General features: G+C 40.4%; 1 protein-coding gene across 3 annotated transcripts in view; it reads left to right on the top strand.

The window, feature by feature from the left end:
• The first annotated feature begins 286 nt into the window (after positions 1–286).
• GABRD (gamma-aminobutyric acid type A receptor subunit delta) overlaps positions 287–18,647 on the top strand; it is a 38,839-nt gene continuing 20,478 nt past the window's right edge. For 2 of the 3 annotated variants that reach the window (XM_067567168.1, XM_067567169.1), the window contains exons 1-2: positions 287–629; positions 12,194–13,519. In XM_067567168.1, the coding sequence (XP_067423269.1) occupies positions 13,452–13,519 (68 nt within the window). In that variant the 5' untranslated portion in view covers positions 287–629; positions 12,194–13,451. Of the gene's footprint in view, positions 630–12,193; positions 13,520–13,590; positions 13,654–18,647 lie in introns of those variants that run through there. The other variant, XM_067567170.1, reaches the window with a different exon arrangement.

Raw genomic sequence — 18,647 nt, 5'->3', positions numbered from 1 at the left:
GCTAGCTAGCTGTTGGATGGGGGAGGGGAGTCCTGTCTTCGGGTATTCTCCTCTCTCCACCCCCTCCAGAGAAATGGTACGTTCCAACCGGAGGCGGGGAAGGCAACTAAAGGGGAAATAAACCAGAAGTTGTGCTGACAAACTGATGGTCTGACATGGTCTATTGTTACATACATACGTTGCTGCTGAGTTTCTCAGTTTTACCTAAAGTAAATTGATAAGGTTACCTCATTGCATGCAATATTTCCTTGTAGTTCCTTAATTCTACTACAGGAAATAACCTCAGTGCTGGCAATATATCCAACTGCAAGTACTTATTTAAGGCAATTGGCAAGTGTTTTTACAGACTGCTGGTAGTGGTGTATTGTGATAAGGTGTATAAACTCCATTCTGTCCGAGCCACTAAGGGGTTAAGGGATAGAGTAGCTACCTCCACAGCTGTGGCTAATTGGCTGACCAGCACCACTTGTGACAAGAGGCTGCAACCCAGCCAGAAGGTTTTGTTTGCTAAAGAGACTGAGGAATACCTTGTCTCAGTAGCTAGGGGGTAGGAAGTTACTCAAAGAGTAGGACCACACATTCCCTGAGGACTGGAGTGAGATTGTCTGGAGGAAATCCTGTCCACGGAAGTAGGTATACCTTCTCTGGCAATCTACAGGCTAGAGAAAGACTGGAATCCCTAGTTTTTTACTAACAGGCCCAGGAGAAAAATGATATAGGGGCTTGAAGATAGTGGGAGCTGAACTGAAGGGCTAGGAGAGCAAGTTTTTAAAGGGTTAGTGTGCATCTGATGAGTCTGAGGACAGGCAAGAGGCACTGAGTTCCTTCACATGTACATCTTAATGACAGCATTTGTTTCTAGTAGCACCTGAAGTATGTTAGGTGCTATATAAACACTAAACAAGGCATGGTCCCTGCCTCAAAGATCTTACGGTTTAGGATGTAGGCCCCCGTCCTTTGAAGACTAGTGCATATGGTTAATTTTAAATACTGTGAAATCGTGACAGTGGATAAAGCTGAATAAATACATACATCTGCAGAGTATAAGGTGTGGATATTCTATAATGAGATCTATTAATCACAGAGGAAGTAATATATTTTAGAATAAATATTATTTTGTTAATTATGAACTGCTATGCTTCTGTGCATGTTGGGTCTTGTATGTTTTTTAAGTAACTCAAGACTAGAATATAAAAACTTAGTAATAAGCAATCAAGATAGTAGGTTCGAGGACTTTTGCTACACAGACTTAGAACTAATCAGAAGGCATACTGATAAAAGAGAACAAGCTGCTTTTGGTATAGTGAAGCTGTACAAACTGATTTCTTCTCAATGAAACATTAGAAAGAATCTCTATATGGTAATACATATTGTAATATAGTTCTTTGATTGGATGCAGTTTTCAGGGTATTTTTTATAACTGTTCAGGATTAGTTTCAAATGTTATCTGACTAATTTTTAATAAAAAAAGAAAATAATGGGGTCATTTGTATTTTTAAGAAACGTGTGCTGAAGGCCTTAAATTTAACTATGTCCTCACTCAAAAATAAGGGCAGAATCATAACTTTGCAACAAGCTGTAAAAAAAAAAGGGGGCAATGCATTCATTATTGCATGATCCCTCAAGAAGCCCTGGAGGAGTAACAATTAGAGCTGGTCAGAAAATGGAATTTCCATTCTGTGGGAAATACAGATATTCAGACTTCTGTTTTCATTCTGAATAGGAACAAAAAGTCATGTAACGTTTGTAAAAACTCCTTTGGCTGAGCTTGGGAGCTGTGTTAATGGATACTGAGAGCAACTGTGTTCAGCCCAGCCCATGTGACTGGTAGGTGGTGGGGGGCCTATGAGAGGCCTATGTAAAGCAGAGAGAAAGTGTGGTATATTCTACTTTCTCACTAGGATGCAAAGGAGCTCTACAGAACTAATAGACTAGCATTATGGTACTTTAAAAAACCCAGACCATTAGAACTAGTGGAAAACTGTTCTGTCAACAAGTTTTCAATCAGAAAATGCAGTTTAATTTAAATGTTTTGTGGGAACATGTCGATTTCAATGAAATTTTTTAAGGAAACATTCTGAAATGACACGAAATCAAAATGGAGTATTTCATTTTGATTTTCTTGTTTTGCTTAGGTAGTTATATTATAAAATATTAAAGTTGTTGTTCTACATTTATATAATGTATTATAATGTCTCAACAGTATTGAGATGGAACATTTCAATAAGGTCACTTTATTGTTTCCAAATAAAAAATTTTCAGAATTTCTGTTCCACAAAATATTTCAAAATTTTGAATTTTTGTCCTGAATTGAGACATGTGCTGTGCCAAACCACTTTACAGATGATTATTTTGAGCTATCTTCAGTCATGCTGAAGAACCTATGTTTTGTAACTTCCTATGTGGAGCATTTTCAAACAGCTAATTTCCTGGTTTCCAATACAGTATTTTTGGGCAGCATCCATCCACCCATGTACCTTTGACACACAGATGCTACCCCAACACCATCCCATAGCAACAAAGAGTTCTTACAATCTTAAACCAATTATCTGTAAAATGTGTTTATACCTCTGCTTGACCTCATGGCTTTCTACTTAGTGAGTAGTGCTACTGAAATCAGTGGTGCTGCTCCCAGAACATGATGCTACTCAATGTAAGGATATATATATCAAACCATTAATTACTACTATTGGATATTTAAAAAAATCAGATTTGCCCTCAAACATGATGATTTGGGAAATATATATGGGGTATGGTTTAAGGAAACTGCAGCAGGATTGATTACAACACCAGTTAAAATGATAGGGTGAGATGGCAATTCTCAACCTTTTCTAGACCATGACCCCATGTTACAACAAAAACAAGTTTCAGTACTGCCCTCTCCCATGTGGACATAAAGAAAGAGAAGGTGATTGCAACCCTTCTAGTCCTTTTGCATTGTGACCCCACAAATGAGAACTCAAGACGTTATAATGGATACAGAGTCTTTAAGATTTAGGTCACTGATTCCATTCTAGTCCCTGGTTGCAGGAAACTGATGAATGTTAAGTATTAGATATGCAATATAGTTCTAGATCTTGCAAACAATTAATAGGTGGATAGCTGCAGGATCAAGGCCATAGAGACTGGCAACTTTGGAGAAGGACATGTGTGCATAAATGGAGATCCTGCCATTCTCTTTGCTTTAATGTTAAAGCTAGAGAAGTTTCGTTAGATTCACTATGCTTGCTTTTTTAATAGAATGGTGCATAAACTAGATGCTATTCATATTTGTAAGTGGAACTGAAACTAAAGTTTAGGCCCAGGAAAAAGTGACAGATCCACCAGAAAAGCTCAGAGAATAAAAGACAACAAAGAAAATTACTACGCTCCGGGCTCAAACTGAAACACTAATTAGAGACAATAGATAGTTTAGAAGAAAAATGGAGAAGTTGGAGAATGCACTTACCTATTGTAATTTAAGGTTAGTAAATTTCCCGAGAGTTTCTCTATTATTAGAGGAACTCTTGGATTATTTAAATAATTGAAGGAATCATTGAACCTGGGAAGATGGCTTTCCATCTGTTGGGAAGGGGTTTTATTATGCCTGTTAAGAGAATCGCTGTGAGTGAATGTCTGGAGAACTGAGGTAAAGAAGCGAGATCTCTCCTTGACTATTCAAACCTCCTCCAATTTGGGCTTCTCCAGTTCTCATACTGTATCCACAGGTCTCTCTGCCATTAAAATCACTGTCCTCACTCCTCTATCTCAGGTACATATACAGCCCACTTTATCATAGTATCTCAGGCTATGTCTACACTACTGTGGGAAGCAGACTTTGTTTAATTCAACTTTCAGCAGGTGATTTTTAGAAATCGCAGCAGAGTGTACATACTACGGTGTTTGTGCTGGTCTCTTGCATTCACACTGACCAGCCTTAATTTGAATTAAAAAGCAATGCAATGTGGGTAGCTATCCCACAGTGCAACTAGCCACGGTGGCTGTTGGGATGAGTGTCTTCATCCCAGGCACCTTAATTACAGGCACCTTAATTCAAATTGAGTGGTGTCAGTGTAGACAGGGGTGTAATTATGTCGACTTAAGTCACCAGTGTAGACCAGGCCTGAGTGACTCTCAGTCTTTACTGTATTTATCACCAGAACAACCCTGTTAGGTAGGAAGTACTATTATCCCATTTTACAGCATGGGACCTGAGGCACAGAATCTTATCCAAGATCATGTAGAAAGTCTGTGGGAGAACAAGGAACTGAACTTGGGTCTCTGGGGTCCTAGACCATTTTCCCTAATCACTAAACCACCCCATCACTTCAGCACACCCTAATCACTTCAGACCATCTGTTGACTTCCAGTATGCTTCCATGTAATTCAGACTCATCTTTTCCAATGCCGCACACTGCTTCACCCCTGCATCTCATCTCTACTTGGTCCTCCCCATGTACTCTATGCTATGCAAATTCAGTTCAGCTTGATTCTCCCTATGTCTCTTCTTCCAAAAGATGCTTTATGCCCCCTTTTCATGCTATCCTCTATGCCAGTAACAGCATCCCGGAACCTGCACACTGAGGAGACTGAGGCTGCATAGTGCACAGGGTCAGGGAGGATGTTGTCATGGATTCTCATCCCCTCACTTTGTATTTATTGTTGTTTATTGTATTGTGGCTAATTTAGATTAGTTTCCTCAGAGCAGACACCTGTCCATTTTATCTACCCTTATTTATACCATACTCAGTGGTTTGGCAGGTGTTAGGGCTCCTCTGCCCCTTTCCCTTTTAGTTCCCAGACACAGTTTGCTGGAAAGCAACAGTCCAGAGTCCAATCTGTAGGCACTTTGTGAAGGGTTTATTGAGGGTTACACTGACAAGTTTAAAACCATAACTATATTTAAGCCTTTTACATTAGTTGAGCTTATTTTTTTATATGCTTATAGAGGGTTTTTTGGTTTTTTTTTAAATTTAGTTCTATACACATTTAGAACTTTTTTTCTTTGATTATAATTTTATACACTGACAAACTTTTTTTTCATAGCTTTAATTACAGCTGTAGGCGACCACCCCACCCCCTGGTAGCACTCTTTCTAATATATAGTTATATTTTGTTTTGGGGAGTCTGGGGGCTTTGTTACGACACCTTTTGTACTTTATGGGAGGAGCAGGGAGTGGAGTCACATTTTGGCCATGGTTAGTTTATGGCCCTATGTTTGTTTGTGGTTTGTTGTTTTTTGTTTTGCTTTTTTAGCTGGTTGCTTGGCCTTGCTCTGGTGTGTGTCTTAAAGAGGAGTCAGAGCTTTTTTTTACTTGCGTATTTATATATTATATTTTTATTACGCTTTGAAACATTTTAACTGCATTTTTTATTTTTATAGTAATAAAAAAACCCATCTAATTGCAAACAGGCAAGAGGAACACACACCGTCTTTGTTTTTTGTTAACATGCGTAGCTCAGAGACTTTGACTTTTAGGCAGGCCCAGAGGCCCGGAATCCCATCTCAGGCAAATACACAGGCCTAAATACTTATATGAACTTACATTATATACTTATATCCTATCAGCAGGCACTTACTGTATGAAGATGTATCTACTACAAGATACATTCTCAAAACAAAAGGGGTTAAGATTTAAAGGGACCTGTCTTGTGACATTTAAATTTCTGGCTCATTAGAATTGACAATGCAGTTTGCTGCATGGATAAATGTGCTTCTTTACATGGATACATTTTTTTCGTAGATGTTTCCAAGGTGACAGCAGCTCATGTGGAGGTTTCTACCTTTTAGGCAGGAAGATTTGGCACTAATGAAGGAGTCTAGGTTCTTGCACTGTGGTGGGTGTCAGATTAGATAGAACAGCATCCCGGACCACACTGTTCTGTAATATGGATCAACTTTGGAAATTTCTTAAAAAGTTAGATGTTGGCACAATGTAAAGACTCATCACTATTATCAGAAAATGTATCCAGCGTGAGGAAGGAACTGGAAGACTCTACAGAGAAAGGCAGAGAATTTATAAATAGTCAGATGAGAAACAGTATTTGATGGAGGATCATAGATCAGGTAAAGTATTAATGCTTGTGATTACCTGTGATTTGGTGAAGTAAAACACAGCTGTGGACTGAACTATATATATAAAGTTAAAGAAATGTTCAGTAGATTTTGCCTGCCTCAACCACACTTATTTACACACAGTCATTTATAAAACAGTATTACATGGCTTAGGCATTAAGGCCCTAATCCACATAGATACTTAGGTGCCTAAATTTTAGGTTTAGACTTTAGACTTCTAAGTCCTAGTTTTAGGCTCTGCTGCGATCCACAAAACTCCCAATGAACACTGTAGACACCTAAACTCACTCAGCACCGACATTTTCAGGGTAAAAGTTCCCTCAGTGCCTAAGTTTCTGCCTCTGAGCATGTGCACCACTGCCTCCTTCGAGGGTTCAGACACCTATCTCACATGTAAGCCCCCGGGGGTATGTCTACAGAGCAAAGAAAAACCCATGGCTGACTTGCAGGGCTTTGGCTGCAGGACTGTTTCTTTGCTGTGTAGACTTCCGGGCTCAGGCTGGAGCCCAGGCTCTAGGATCCTCCTATCTCATAGGGTCCTATAGCCCGGGCTCTATCCAGAAGCTTACATAGCAATGAAACAGATCTGCAAGCCTGAGTCGGCTGGCATGAGCCAGCTGTGGGTTTTTCTTTGTTGTGTACATATCTTGAGTGATTCTCAAACTGAAGGAAGACAAGCATTCAGCTGCATAAGCCATGTGTGGGACCCAATCCAGCAGGCATGCTCAGAAGCCCCTTACTGGATTGGGTCCCTTTCAAAATTTGGCTGGAGGAGGAGGAGAAGATGACTTTACAACTTTTATCCTAATGGTTTGGGTACTCAGCTGGGATATGAGATACCAAGGTACAAATCCACAGGCAGGGAGAGGATTTGAACAGAAGTCTCCCATACCTCTCAGGAGAGTGCCCTAACCACTGAGAGATGGAATATTCTGATGTGGGGCTTCCTCAGTCTCTCCTGTTAAAGCTGTTTATCACTATGGATAAATGGTGAAGAGTGGTTGGAGTGGGCTTTGGGTTCATGATCTCCCTCCTCTGAGGTGGATGCACTAACCATTGGACTACAGCATTATTCCAGTTCTGTCTCTGGCTCAGTGACTGTTCCACTGTGGATAAAAACGTACTTAGTGATTGTTTTCCCATCAAAGGAGGGAGTTCTACCACCCATAAGCAATGGGCCCCCCAAGTTCCTCTGGAGGGGGAGCTGTCTGTGCAGAGATCCTTCCTGGGTTTCCACACAGGCCCCTACACTCCCTGATCCCTTCTGGTTCCCTGATAGCACAGCCTCTTGGGAATCCCAAAAGTGAGGGAGATAGGGGACAACCACAGTACAGAGGGGCTCTGCAGAAAAGCTAAGATAGCATTGCCTGTACTGACATTAAGGCAATTCCCCCTGGAGTTGGTGTGGTAGTAATGGGACAGTACCCCCCACCACCTGTCTCCTTGACAGCCTTGCCCAATGCACTGTTCCTAGTGGCTGGTGAAAAGTTGGTAATTAATTTAGCACTGGGGGAAAGCGCAGGATTCAAAGCACCGAACACTGAAAACCACTATCCACACAACAGGTTAAGCATGGGCAGTGGCAGCGCTAACTTCCCACATGCTGCCATCTGCTAACATACCTTCCCATAGTTATTCACTCCTTGGCATTGACCTCTTTGCTGAGGCTGCCAAAAAGGGGGGCATACAGTGGGGTTCAGAACATGGGTCATCAAACAATCATCAGTTGATAATGACTTTACTAGCCTGAGTTCAATTCCAGCTGGTGACCTAGAAGGGAAAGACTGTACCATCGCCACTCTTCTGTGACAGCCAGTTGCTTTCTACATTCTTCTTCCTAGGAGTTGTCATCATCACTGTTTTTGTTTATTACTGCGGGCTGTAAGGACATAGAGAACTACTCCACAGCAGGAAAATGTCACTCAGCCTCACAACCCAGTCTCCTATATATTGAACTTCTTGCTATTTCCTTCAGGACCATGAGTTTGATCTTTGGAACTAGTTTGAAGCTTAAAATATAAAGGTCTTTTTTCAGAGGTAACTACAGTGTTTTAGGGTGCAGTCTGTTTGAATGATCCTTTACAAAATGAAATTGTGTTGTATTCCTCAGGGAAACAAGTCCAATGTATAATGTCAGTGGAAAAGATATCTTTATTATTTATTTTTGTATTGCTGTAACCCCAGTCAAGGATCAGGACCCCATTGTGTTAAAGGCACTGTACAGATGAACAACAAAGACAACAGGCTCTGACCAAGAACTTACAGTTTAGGCATCAGACAGGATGCCATAGGTGGACAAACAGACAAATGGGGATGCGGGAAGAGGAAGAGGAGGTAACAAAATGAACAAGGTTTAACAATGGAAGTGTTAGCACCCCACTTGCCTAAGCAAGCCAGGCAATAGTGATTTGTAGGCCTCACAGTAGAAGTAGGTTTTAAGGAAGATAACATGGCAACTACCAATTTTGGCAGGGAGTTTTCCCAGTCTGTGGGAATGATATGGGAGAAGTGGACAGGTAGGAAATTAAGGCTGACAGAGTGAAGGTGGGGGCCAACAGTTCAGCAGCTTAGATATGATACATATCTTTATATCCAGATGGTTGCTTGTTTTGGTATAAGTTTTATAGCTCCATCATGAAAAATAAACCAAGATGATTTCATTAGGTGAGGGATCATTGAGTATCCTGACCACTTGTTTTAAAAAAAAAAAAAAAAAAATCATCTACTATTCAGCCTATTGCTACAGTGCTTATTATGCAACCTTATTATACAATTATCCATCTTCTAGGTGGAGGAGACATCCATAGCAGCTGAAGTACTGGTATATAAAATACAGAATTATTGTTGATGGGACCTGACTACAGGACTAGGGATGATCCCTGTGTAGCATCTAAAATGATCTAAATAATCCTCTTGTGAGATTGTTATTGATATCTCCAGATCCCCTCATATATAAAAATAGGAGCATGTGTAATTTTATATAGCTAGAGACATTTAGAAACTTGCCATAATAGAATCTTTCACTAGCTGTTCATGTGGAGTCGTGGGAGAATGAAACTAATTATCTATGTGGTGCATTTTTGCCTCTAGAAATTTTATCAGACAATTAGACATGCTTGCCTGAGTGATGGCAGTAAAATCACCTGTCATTCTTTGAAAATGATCCATTAGGAGTAAAGGATAATGCAGATACAACTTTTAAAAATTTAAACAGCATGACCTCTCCTAGATGTACTCTTGAAATCTTCAGATCATAGAGATCTATGATGATTTTCTTATAAAATTACTGGGTGCATTTCTTCTATATCGTCTCCAGAATCTGTACTCAAATAAAGCACTTTACAGTAGCTGTCACAAAGGCATGGATCACTATGGTCCGGAAAAGGCTGCAACATGCAGATGAAAAATCATGACCACTACTGAAATATGCGTATCTCTGTTCAGCTCATGGTAAAAAATTACTTCCAAGTTGTGGACCCTGTTTACCTGCTAGAGAGAGAGACAGCAGACACTAAATAACCAAATTCATCCAGATGTTTCTCCCAAGAGTGTCCAGATGTAATATATCCCTCTTACAAGGGCTGAGCTGCAACCAACAAGCTCACACCTATTCTGCAATCTCATTCAGGCAATAGAATAGTGATCTGATGAGATGGAAGTATAGTTCTGGGTCTGAGTAATATACTAGTGATATTTCAGACTAAATTCTTTTACCAGTTATCCAGTGGCTTTACATACACAATAACAAGCAACCAGAAAAGGGGAGCCCTGTGAGACTCTAAACTGGAAGTCCCAGTTTGGGTGGAGTATGTCTTAATCTAATGCAGTCTCTGATGAGCCATCTGAATTTTGCATGCAAGGTCAAAATTAATAAAATGGATATTGTCGTAAGGTGCTTGCTGCCACAGAGGTTGAGAAGAGGTAGCAATTTAGTAGGGTGACAAAACCGCTTACAAAAAATACAGTGCCATGGGCCATCTTTGTAAGAATATGTGACAGCTCCAACCCATTGGCTAAGCGAAAAACCTTAATTATTTTCAAGAGGATTAGATGAGAAAGATTACTTTTATTTTATACAGTATTGTGGTTTTAATGCTGATTTTAAGTGTTTTAATCTTCTATCTTTTAAGTCATTTAATCTGTCATTAAGAGTAAAAAACCTAGGATATTGTGTTGGGTATTGTAGAAATAAAATGTATGAAAATAATTATTATGTTAGTTTTCACCCTTCCCTTACTTCTAATAGGAATTATTAATATTGAGTGGGGAAAAAACACCCCCCCAAACAATCTCAGTGCCTAAATAGAAATTTGTGTAGAACTGTGACTAACCAGCAGGCTATATGAACTGGTATCTGCCCTTCTTCAAAAGCATAGCTATAAAAAAATTCAAGGCTCCATTAACTCAATGGCAACTACTCGCGTAAGTAAAGTTTTGCATGTGCTTAGAGTTTTGCAGGAATGGGGTTTATATCAAGACTTTTCTTCTTCAAGGCATAGATGTACTCTGACTGCTAAATCAGCCTTGCAAAATTTGTCATGAGAATTTTTCATCCCAGACACAAAATCTAATTGCCCTACGATTATGATGATGAAAGAATTTACTCACCTGTCAAATATTTTACTTATTCAGGGTGAGATTAGTAAAATGATTGCAAATGCACAGGACACATCCTGCAAGCTGATCTCTTCCCTTGGACCATTATCCCCATCCAGATCCCAGTGCAATTAATGGGTTCTGAACGTAAGCAAGGGTCCACTTCTGGAGATCAGCTTGTAGCCTTAGGGCTTGTGTTTGAAAGACCAGAAAGCTAAATGATGTAGCCAAATACATTCCTGGTGTAACTTCATTGAAGCTATTGGGAGATCATTGGTTTACATCGGAGATGAATCTGCCTCTTCCTGTTTTGGCTGTAGAGCCATCAAGGTGCTGAAACAATGGGGCATTTTGGAGGCAGGAGAAAGGAAAAAGAAATTGCCAGAAGAATTAAAAGAGACAAAAAAAAAAACAAAAAAAAAAACACCCCCCAATTTCCTGTAAGTGATGTGCTTCCATCAGTGGCCCAACCACAGTCAGCAAAACTCATTTTAATTGGGTCAAGGGTGTCCAAGTGAATTAACTGTTCTGTGTATAGTTGGTCCACAAAGAAACACAATTTTATTCTTTCAGCAATTATTCCTTTAGAGAGCTCCATTCTATTGTGTATTTTAAGATTTTATACAGGAAATTGAGTCTATTAAAAGAACAGTTAGTTCATAGAAGCATTTATCCTTTTAGAGCACATGATGTCAATTTTCTTACACAGGTATGCATTTTTACTGGATAAGATTTATTTACTTTGGCTGTTCTTTGATATTGTTACAGGTGTGTTCTTAGGAGATATTCTTGTAACTGTGTGCCTATTTTACTAGTAAAATAATTAGATGGTAACTGTCTAGCTATGGAGAGAAGCAGAATCTGAAGGTTCTAACCACAGGTAGGTAGGCAAGCATATGTAAGACAAGGAAAAAAATGAAAAATTTAAAGTTAAGAAAGTCTGAAAGATGTAAATCTGTCCTTTAATCCATACCAGATGTGTTATCTGATGCAAAATCTCATCCTGTATATTAGATAAAAGAACTTTTTTTATTTTCCCCCCTTCATCATAAACAGCTTTCAAGATGTTTTTAAAAGCAGACAAAGCAACACAGTGAAGCATTAGAGGGTAAATTTAGCTGTTTTCTTTCCCAGTATGCATTAGCTGCAGAGAATGACAATCGAAATTTGCGGAGAAGGGGGGAGGGGGAAACAGAGAAATTCTAAAGCTACATTATTCCTAGATATCTTCCCCCTACTTATTTTAATATACAATACCTATCTATACACACAGTTCATACATATATGTGTGTGGGTAGATGAGTGGGTGGGTGGATATTCTCCTCAGTCCCCTCAGAGCTGTTATTTTGCTTCCCTCGCTTGCTTTGTATATAAAATATTAGCATTAAATGATGCAACAGGAATATAGAAAATATAACCCAAACCTTCTCCCCAGTACATCCTTTGGCTTGGAAAAATATCTGAATAAGATACATGTTCTTTAAAACGTTTCCTTAAATGATACATGTTCTTTAAAACGTGTTTCTTCTCTTCTTCCGACAGAGCAGACCCAAACAGCCCAAGGAAGGAGAAGTGCGGTGGAGAAAACGTGATCAGGTCTTTCATACCTGATATCCGCGTTTGCAAAGAGAGACAGTGAGGACCCAACTTCCCAACTGCATCTTCGACAATGTCCCCCCTGCAGACTGCTCTGCGTGGTCAATCCCCTGGAACAGCAAAGAGGGGTCCCCCAGAGTTGGCAGGAAGCGGCAGGAGCAGATTTGAGCGGTGTGCTTCCAATGACCCTAGAGCTCTTGGCATCTGAGAGCTCGCCCTGGGACAGCCATGGACGGTCCAGATTCTGAAGAGCGCTTCGTGTCTGTTGAAGTAACCCCGCATCGTGTTTCATATCAGGGAAGCACGCTAGCACTGACAGAGATGAGGAGAAAGTTTGTCTAACGCTGGCTCTGCTCTTGCAAGTGCTTGGTGTGTGTTACTTGTTTAAAGCCCCTGGGACTGCAATTTCCCCTTCTTCCCGTGGCTAGATCTCCCAGCTCATTTCCCTCCTCCAAGCTACTTTCCCCTTTCCTTTCCCAAACTACGTGCTGCAGAGGGAAGGCGCGTGCTGCTGTTGCCTCTGGAGTTGTGCAGCCTAGAATTGTGCAGGGAGCGATGCGGGGGAGGAGAAGGGAACGTGCTGCGCGCACACACACACACACACACAAACTCCTGCAGTTTACCTACGCTTTTCCCGGATAAACTGTCCGTTAATCTCACTCCGAACAGCCCCTGAACTGGCTGCCACTCCGTGGACAAGCCCCCTGTGTCCTGAGATTGGACTGGATCGTTTTGTTTTGCACAGGGGCACTTCTAGGATCTGATGAGCATTTGTAGTTCGCTTCCTCCTGCGCTTGTTATGATCAGATCTGTAATTTCAGAGGTTATTTTCGGCAGCCAGCTTTGCACAGAGGAAGATCGGCTTGGAAGAAGCCTCTAAAAAGCAGCCGCGAGCGGGGATGGCACAGAGGGGCAGCTGTGCTGGCACGCCACTTATCCTCTCCTTGATATGAAGCGGGCGGAACTGGGGGCAGCCCAGGAGACAAGGAGGGCTGATCCCGCTCCCCATCTCGCCTTGCCTGCAGGTGTCTCAGGCGCTGTACAGATTGTGGGGGCTGCTGCTGCTGCTGAGCAACAACGCACTGATTCAAACTGAGCCTCAACTTAACACAGCAGGCATGGTAACACTACAGCAGCCGCGGCGCTTCCAGGGCAGCAGGAGAACCAGGGTTTTGCTTGCCACTGTCTAATACACGGGACTAAAATGGAATTTCTCACCCGGATTTTGCCTTCCTTGGTTCTGCTGTGCACCCAACAGCACAGGTGTATCAGGTAAGCAGGGGGGGAGGAGGTGTCTTTACTCATGTGTCATTATCCCCCTTTGCCAAAGAGGCCCTGAGTTTACGGGCTGCGGATCTTTTTGCCTGGCAGGAAAAGTGGGTCTCGATTGGAGAGTTTGTCACAAGGTGCCCTACTTTTATTACTAGGAGAGAACCAGCTTTCACCAACCGAGCAGCAGCGTCCCGGGTTAATCAAGTGGGATGTCGGTTAACAGTATGTCTGGGGAAGCCTTATATCTAGGGCACTTGATCTAAATGGGAGGCAATCTCTAAAGTGAATGGCATTTCACAGGCCCGGGATAGTCCCATCGCTGTTTCAAAGAGCAGCAATCCCTGCTGCTTGGCCATAAACTCGGCCGCCCACTGGAGATCGCTTGCTGGTGACTAAGAGCCTCTCCAAACGTAACAAAAACCAAACTGCACTGATGCATCTACTGCGTAGAAAGCCTTAGCTAACGGGGTTCACTTCATGGCCTGGGGCTCCAGGCAGACTGTGGACCTGCCAGAGCAGCAAAGGGCTGGGAAAGTGGTTAGAGAGAAGTTTGGAAAACGAAACAAATTCGTTTTTGTTTTGTTTTGTTTTGTTTTTAAATAAAAAGTATAGGGCTAAATCTGTGCACTTGTTAGTTATGTTCACTCCCAAGGTGTTAGCTAGGCAACCAGCTCGGATCCAATTTGCGATGTTCTTTATACACTCTCCACAGATCTGGAGGCTGAAAGTGGAGAAAGCTTGCCATGGTTATGCAATGAACACAGAAGGGGGAGGAAATTCTAAGGAGAGAGAGAGAGCTAGTTCTGTGCAGCTAAAAGCAACGCCCAAGTCTTTGCCGGCAGGCAGGCCTGGGAGGGGATCCCACTACTCCTTACAAATAACCATATCCATTTTTTTTATTCGGTGGCTTCAAGAAAGTGGGAATAAAGGGAAAGTGGTGATTGTTCAAAGAGGTAACATGATTAATGTGGTGTGTTTGGGATTATTTGCTGAAGTTTTATTATTTTATTGAGAAGCACCATGGTCCAGGAGTCAGGCAACTGAGTTTTATGCAGGATTTTGCCATTGATTGTGTGCATGACCACAAGCAAGGTACCAAAGGCCAGATACTGATACATTTACATGAATACCTTGCTTCTCGGGCACTCTTGTGATTTCAAGGGGCCACTCAAGGAGTAAGATGCTATTCACAAAGTGAATAAGGGTGTCAGAATCTGGCCCATAATTTCAGTACCACAATTTCCCCACCTATACAGTTAGGATAAAATTGAGATTTTTGGTGCAAAGTATTATTATTTTAAATAAGCAATTACTCTTTTCTAGCCTGTGACTTGAAGGTCTGACTGGATGTTTACCATGTATAATTCGTTACATAAATTATTTTATTACTGGATTAATTGCCTAGTTAATTGACTTTCTTCCTGAAATGATACAATAATTATTAATTGTTTGTTAGAAATACCTATACTTCATGGTAGAGGAAGAGAACAGCTAGAGAAGTACAATTGCTATTTTTTGAGATTTAATATTCTGTGTTCAGATGATGATAGCAGTTTATCTAAAATTGCCAAAAGCAAAAGACTCTGAGTTCAGAGGAAGCTACCCCAATTAGTACAGTGTAGTCTTCTAAAAGCTCACTTAGGAACAGGATTCTCATTGCAGATGAAGTGGTATGCTGCATTTGAAAAGAAAAGGCTTAATGGGGTTCTGGTGTATGGCTAGGGTGTCATAATAATATTAATAATAATAATCTTGGAAACCAGCCTGCAAGTAATTTTACTCACATATGTAATCTCATTGAATTAAATGGAACTACACAAATGAATAAAATTATTCATGTGTAAATGTTGGCAGAATTGGGCGTAAAGTTTATCTCTAATGAAAATCTGCATTCCTGAGTTTTTGGGTGGGAACCATGAAACCAATGAAAGTTAACATGGCTGGTGAAACTTTGGGGCCCAGCATCAGATATTGCAAGCCAGTTTCCATTAGGTTTTTAAGACTGGACAAAGAGAAGAATTTCACTGTTGAATATGGTAACCAAAATAAAATTTAATGTGCATAGTGTAAAGCTGCCCTTGAGTTTTAAATCAGTATTTAAAACAGAACAGACACTGGTTTTCATTGAGTTCACTCTGGACCTGATCCAAAGTCCATTAAAATCAATGGATAGCTTTTAATTAACTTCAAGGGGCTTTGGGCTAGGCCCTACATGCTGAAGACAATTCTTAGTGCTATAGCATCTGCCAGCAGCAAGCTTAGACATACCAGGCTCTTTACATGTGATGCAATTCCTTTTCCTTATTTTAACAATGCAATTACATTCTAACTTTTTTTCTGGTTTAAAAATCAATTAGAGCATTTTTAAAAATGTATATTTTTGTATTAATCCCATCCAAACCCCACTATCCAACTGAGCTTCATGGAGAAGTGTGTGACTAAGGCTGCACAATCCTTAGTCTAAAGTCCTATGCAAATGTGCGCAAATTCTGTGCACGCTAACCAGTGTTACTGAATTGTCACATCATGGCCCTGTTCTGATCTCTTGGACAGAGGCATATCCCTTGACCACTGCAATAACTCATCTTGTAAGGGCCTCAAGAAGAGTGTACTTTTTCCCTTCTGCCTCTGTGTCAGAGATGCACAGGTTTGTATGGTAGAAAGTGCTTTAGCCAGGATATATTTTACTAGTAGTTTCATACACTGAGATTAAAATGTAAAATTTTATCACTGTCTACAATACCTCTTTATTGATCTAATTTTGGTTTTTAAATATGATGCCTTGATCTTAATGACTGCAGGGGTGTCAAAGAATACATCTCTCTGGCCACAGATTTCATGGATTATAGAGGAAGGGGTTATTAAAAAAGTGCTGTTTGGAAGATCCTCCGCACTTCAGTAATAGTTAAGGCTTCCCAAGGACCAACTTTAAAGTTAAATACCAAAACTATCATCACTTTTTTTAAAAAAAGAAAACACATGTATCAGTGCACTTTCTGAACATTGTCTATCTCAATAGGATGCTCAAGACTGATACAATTTGAGGTCTTCAAGGTGTGCTGTTTGACAGAAATCAATTAACCAAATTCAGCCCCCAAGCCAGTGGAGTTGCAGCCACTTATACCAGGGCTGACTTTAGCCCACGGTGTTTATTATTAATATTGGTATGCATTTGCAGCTTCCTACGTGTTTGGACAGAACGTGGTGCATTGCAGACTCTGTCTTAATCCAAATAAATAATAATTGATATGTGTTAAAGAAAATGTAGTGAGATCTATTCTCTTGCCATGGTGGAGATTCACGTGCAGTACTTACTCTCATTATTATTAATAGGAGTCATGCAGATGTCATGCTCAAAGGTTTAATAGGCTCCTGACTCTAGAACTCTCCAGTGAAATAGATTTTAATTCTCTAATTAAAAATAAACACAAACATTTTTAAAAAGTTTTAAAAATAATTCTTTCTATTTGTATATAATAACTATCCTACTGAGCCGTATATCTCTCAACCCTTTACTCCCAGTGATGAGAAGAGAGAGGCTTGAAAATGCGAAACATATTCAAGGAGTAGACTGCTTTGTATAGCTTAAAACTCACAGAGAAATTGAAATAAAAGGTTTGATGGACAAGGTTGCCATGAATTAAGCCTAATGCTTTTTCAATTACATTTCAAAATACGGAACATATTTACAGCTAGCTTCACTCCGAGTCAAGGATGGCAGATGGAAAGGATACACATATTACTCTGGATAATCCACTGACCCTGTCTGATATTTAAAGGGCTTTTTCCAAGAAAATTTTTTGGTGGGAATGAGAGTTCTGCCACTGGGACATTTTCCCCCTGAGAAAATGATATAAAAGTGAAACAAATTTACCTCTGTACCAGTTATTTGCTTCACACACAGCCAGTTATTTAACAGACAGATGGTTCCATCTTCTAAATGAAAATATCCATGCTACTGCTGCTCAATTGCCCCCAGACAATGTAGAATTTAGTCTGGTTGAGTGATTTAAAGGAGAAATAGGAAAGATAGTGGAGCTTACCATGATCTACCTACAAGTTTGATCTAAAGTCAGAGCTGCTGATGGCCATTGACTTGCAGAAGGTGCTTGGGCTTTTTGTGCAGGAGAGTAATTGAGATTCCTATCTATATGTATTCTTGTTCAGCAGCCATTGAACAGTACATTCAACCTACATGGGACCCCTGGCTTAATTGAAATATTTACCAAGTCTTTTGCTCATTGATGTCAGGAAATTTTGACTCAATATGTTCAAGGAATGTCTCAGGAGATAGTAAGAAGTGGGCAATCTCACAGTTAATAAACCATGCTGCATTAGTGAAAATGCATTTATCCTGCAGCTGGCTGGAGAGAGACATCATCTGAATTAACGGGTATATGTTACCCACATCCCCACAATTGATTGTGTTTATACCCCTAGGAGAGCTGCCTTTCTTGGGAATGTTATTTGAGCGGCAGTGAGTAAAGCTGTTTTCTCTGACTGATGTCAAGAACAGACTTTCCAGTCATTGAAAAGCTTTATAATTTTCCCAAATTGTATAATAACCACAAAGATCAGCTTCCTCTCTGCTTTGAGAGAGCTAAATCATCTTTTCCTACCAGACAGGAAAAGCAGACTTCTTTTTTCATTAAATAAAGAAAGAACTTAGGCTCTTTTCCACCATGAGCCACCATTTGCATTTATGACAGAATAGAAATGTAGGGCTGGAAGGGACTGCAAGAGGTCATCTAGTCCAGCCCCCTGCGCTAAGGCAGGACCAAATAAACTTAGACCATCCCTGACAGGTGTTTATCTAACCTGTTCTTAAAACTCTAGTGACAGGGATTCCACAATTTCTTTTGGAAGCCTATTCCAGAGTTTAGCTATCTTTACAGTTAGAAAGTTTTAATGTCTAACCTAAATCTCCCTTGCTGCATATTAAGCCCATTATTTCATGTCCTACCTTCAGTGGACATGGAAAACAATTGATCACCATCCTCTTTATAACAGCCCTTAACATATTTGAAGACTATTATCAGGTTTCCCCTCAGTTGTCTTTTCCCAAAACTAAAACATGCCCAGTTTTTTTTCAACTTTCCCTCATAGGTTTTTCTAAACCTTTTATCAT

Source organism: Emydura macquarii, unplaced genomic scaffold, assembly GCF_026122565.2.
Source record: "Emydura macquarii macquarii isolate MOO-44397 ecotype Brisbane River unplaced genomic scaffold, CSIRO-AGI_Emac_v2 contig_2768, whole genome shotgun sequence".
Lineage (NCBI taxonomy): Eukaryota > Metazoa > Chordata > Testudines > Chelidae > Emydura > Emydura macquarii.
This window is presented reverse-complemented; position numbering and strand designations above follow the sequence as displayed.